The sequence below is a fragment of the Lathyrus oleraceus genome, chromosome 7 (genome assembly GCF_024323335.1).
Source record: "Lathyrus oleraceus cultivar Zhongwan6 chromosome 7, CAAS_Psat_ZW6_1.0, whole genome shotgun sequence".
NCBI classification, from domain to species: Eukaryota; Viridiplantae; Streptophyta; class Magnoliopsida; order Fabales; family Fabaceae; genus Lathyrus; species Lathyrus oleraceus.
The window spans coordinates 186,369,043-186,373,106 of NC_066585.1; the positions used below are offsets into that span (position 1 = coordinate 186,369,043).

The 4,064-nt window shown below is 38.5% G+C and overlaps 1 protein-coding gene across 1 annotated transcript; it reads right to left on the reverse strand.

Moving 5' to 3' along the window:
• Window positions 1–2,254: 2,254 nt before the first annotated feature.
• LOC127102806 (uncharacterized) lies at window positions 2,255–2,920 on the reverse strand. Its single transcript, XM_051040137.1, has one exon. It carries the CDS (start codon window positions 2,918–2,920, stop codon window positions 2,255–2,257), a length of 666 nt encoding a protein of 221 aa, XP_050896094.1.
• Between the last annotated feature and the right edge of the window lie 1,144 nt (window positions 2,921–4,064).

The following is a 4,064-nucleotide window of genomic DNA, read 5'->3' on the forward strand; positions in this document are numbered from 1 at the left end:
GGAACACCTGGTGGAGTTCTTGTTTGTATCATATTCTTCTATATTAGTGCAGGAAATAATTTTGTATAAGTCATTGGAATTGGATCAAATTTTGCGGGCCTCTGGGCACGATTCTATTGGTTCTGTTGGTTTGTACGTTGTTGAAAAATGCGGTTGATAACTCAGTGCTACTTGAACAACCAGAGTAGGATTAATGACAGGAGTTACTGGCGCTATATGTTGATGACATTGAATGTTCCTCGAAAGTCTCCTACATTTCTCTTGTGAGATAACATTAGCATCATGTTCCTTCTTCTTGGGTAACCCACTCCCATACTTTTTGGAACTGTCAGATGAACCACCTTCTTTCCATCGTCCCTCACAAACACCTTCTTATAATCTAAAACCCATATTTACCATCTCAGTAAAATCACTAGGTACACTTGCAACCATCCTGTCATAATAGAACGGACTCAGAGTCTTCAGAAACAACTTTGTCATTTCTTTTTCTTCCAACAGAGGACTAACCTATGCAACGATCTCGCACCATCTCTGTATGACTCCTTGAAAGTTTCTTTATCTTTTAGGGACATAGCGCAAAGTTAATCTCTTCTGGTGTCATGTCTATATTATACTTGTATTGACGAATAAACACCTTACCTAGGTCATTGAAGGTTCGGATCTGAGTGATATCGAGTCCCATATACCATTTCAAAGCAGCGCCAGTCAAACTGTCTTGAAAGTAGTGGATTAATAATTAATAGTTGTCAGTCTGAGTCGACATCTTATAAGCGTACATCACCAGATGAGTCAAAGGACAAGATTTTCCCTTGTACTTCTCGAAATCTAGAACCTTGAACTTATGTGGAATCTTCATATTAGGAACTAAGCACAGATCATGAGCATTCTTCCCAAACAGATCTTTCCCCCTCAAAGCTTGAATGTCTTTCTGCATAGCTTGAAATGGATCTTGGAACTCTTCCACTCTTTCATAGACACCAACCATTTCGCTCTGGTCAGCATGGAAAACAGGTTCTTCGACATAAGGAATAACATGAACCACGGGAGGTGGTATTGACATAACAGGTTGAGTCATAGGAACTTCAACACCAAGTTGATACCCCTCAGGCCCGAAATTAGGGGGCATGCCCCAAGGGAAACCAGAAGGCATGTGGTGCTATAGAGCACTGACTGGAGCCACATAGATAGGCGTAGAGAGAATTTTGGAAATCATAGTCCTTTGAAGCGGAGTCTGAGGAGGAGGAGGAGGTGACTGATTCAGAGCAGCCACAAAAGCTTCAATCATAGCAGTAAGCCTTTCATAATTGTCCCTCAAAGTAGTCACCTCTTCACGGAGTTCACGATTCTCTTGCTCTAGACAATCTATCTTCTTTAACTAGTTAGCTCGAGTATTGTACTGGTGACACAACTTGTCTGAATGAAGACCAAGAAAGAAATAAGACCCCTGGAAAACTTACTCGAAGCAAGACCAAGATGAAACATGATGCATGATATGCAAATGTGAATGTGAACGTTGTTATTATTATTTTCCAAGGAACTTTAAGACATAAATTGCAAACATCACAATGGGAATAACGTATTTCGATGTATTGAAAATCTCATTTTATTAATAACGTAAAGGATTACAATAAAAAATATGATTTTAATGATTATAAACATAAAGAAACTAGATCTATGGAATCATATCCGGTGACGACCCAACTTCAAGTGGATACTTCTTGCGAAGCCTTTTGATCTCTCTTTCATAGTATCTTTTCATAATATATTTCTCTATCACGAGCTGGTCTACAAGGCCTTTCCAAACACCGGAAGTAGGAAGATGAGTAGATGATGAACTATTAGAGGAAAATAAATCCTCTTGGTCCCTTTATCTCTTTACAGTATGTTGCTCAAGCAAATCTATCAAGTCATCCTTTTCCTTTAACTACTCCTGTAATTTTACTTTCTCAAGGTGTGAGGTGTGAAATTTGTCTTCCCAATCATCCCCCTCTTGCTTCATCCTATCCAAAGCCTTTTTCAGCTCCTCTATGCCTTTAATAGTGGGCAATTTGACCATTACTAAAGACATAGGTCATTCATAAGCATATGTCATCTTGAATTATTTTGCTCTCTTCTTCACCCAACTAGTGTAAGGCTCCAGATCTATACAATTACTCAATCCAAGCACACTTTTTCCTTTCATATGAACATTGTGCCAAGCACGTATCATCCTAGCTTTCAACCATTGAGCGTCTTTCCCTTGGAAAAATAAACTCTATAACAAAATGTTATTAGGTTTGTCCTTCATAGCGAACCTAAGTTGACGTTTCGCCAAATCCAGATTGTAGTTGATTCCCCCTTGTGTACCAAGAAGAGGCACACTAGAGAACTCCCCATAATTATCAATAATCTCAACGTCGTCATAAATAGAATAATACCATGTGATGTCATCATTGGTGAGAGACATGAGTCTTTGGGACCACCTTAAACAATCCTTGTTTTCTTTGAAGATAGGAAGGAGACTGTGGAAAGTGCGAAATAAACCACTTGTACAGTAAAGACGCACAATAGACAGTAGTTCCACCTCGTTTAGAGGTCCTATGATGAATGGAGAATAAGTGTCACCGAGCAAAGTTGGAACCAGATTCATAATCAAGAAGATCCTCATTTCATTAACATTAACAAAGTAGTCAATGTTGGGAAACGTGACTAAACCATAGATGAGTAAGGCAAGAATAGTTTCAAAGGCCACAATGCTATTAGCATTATAAAAAGAGAAATCTTTATCGATCAAAAATTTCAAAGTCAACCCTCTAATACCTCCTTTGGCAGTGAGATTAACATCTATGTCAGGCTTCCTCAGGTGAATGGCTTCAACAATAAATCGAGAATCGAGAATTCCTTCCACCCCACTAAAAGGAACTCCATCAGAAACTGGCATTTCAAAATATAATTATACTCCTCCATGGTGGGCAGTAAATGATAATCAGGGAAAGTGAAGCACTAGTAAACAGGATCATAGAACTAAACCAAAGTACAAAGAAGACAATCCTCAACATCAATAGACAGAACAAATAAAAGTCATCCAAAATGTTCTCTGAAACCCTTAGGATCACCCACAAAAGATGCTAGCTTCCTTAATTCCATGAGATCGGGACATATGAAACTTTATTTCCAAGTGTTTCTCCTTCCAATATCCATGATCAAAATATTTGTAATGTTTGGAAAGAGAATCTCTAAGTACCTTGAAAATTGAGAAAAATTCTTATGAATGTAATGAGTGCATGATGCAACAACCATAAACAAGATCACACAAGGCACACAAACAAGGTCCAAGGATTCAGAATCACGAGCATGGAGCCAAGGGTAAGAACCAACCCACAATGTATGTACTAGGGGTATAATCACCTATAAAACATGGTTTTAAAAAGTTCCCAGAGTCATAATTCCATATTTTGGATATTACCAGCTTAAACAACTACTCGTCAACCGATAAGATTCTCAAGAGAAACTGGTCTAAGTGTAGTATCACGTAACAACCAATTCAAGTTTACACCTGAATAGCCACCGCACTACATCCTAAAAGGCAAATATGGGTTAAGGGTTCTAAGGTCCTCAACTTCTCGGGCTCCCTGGTCGGAAAAAGTAACACTAGTTACGACTACTCACATGATATTAGTAACCCCAAAGGGGCCTCCACTGAGTGGGGGATATCAAGTCAGCTTATTAAGGATTAACTCCACGTAAGACAAACATGACTACACCACCCTCCTATCATAAGAGCTCTCAAGTCCGGGTATAGGACTTATCTCACCATACAGAGATCACCAAGCATCATACAGAATAAACAATAACAAACAACATCAAACATAATATATGCACAAAAACAAAGATGCGCTTAACCCACTAGGAACTACTCCCCCGACAGAGTCTCCACTTTCCTATAGCGGTACAATTTTTGAGATTAAAATATTGATTAAGTTAACTCATAAAGCAAGACTTGCCACCGCGCTTTTATTATTTCCAAAGGAAAAAGGAAAGAGTACGAACAAAATCCGAAGAAGTTTAAATTAAAACTAATAAAA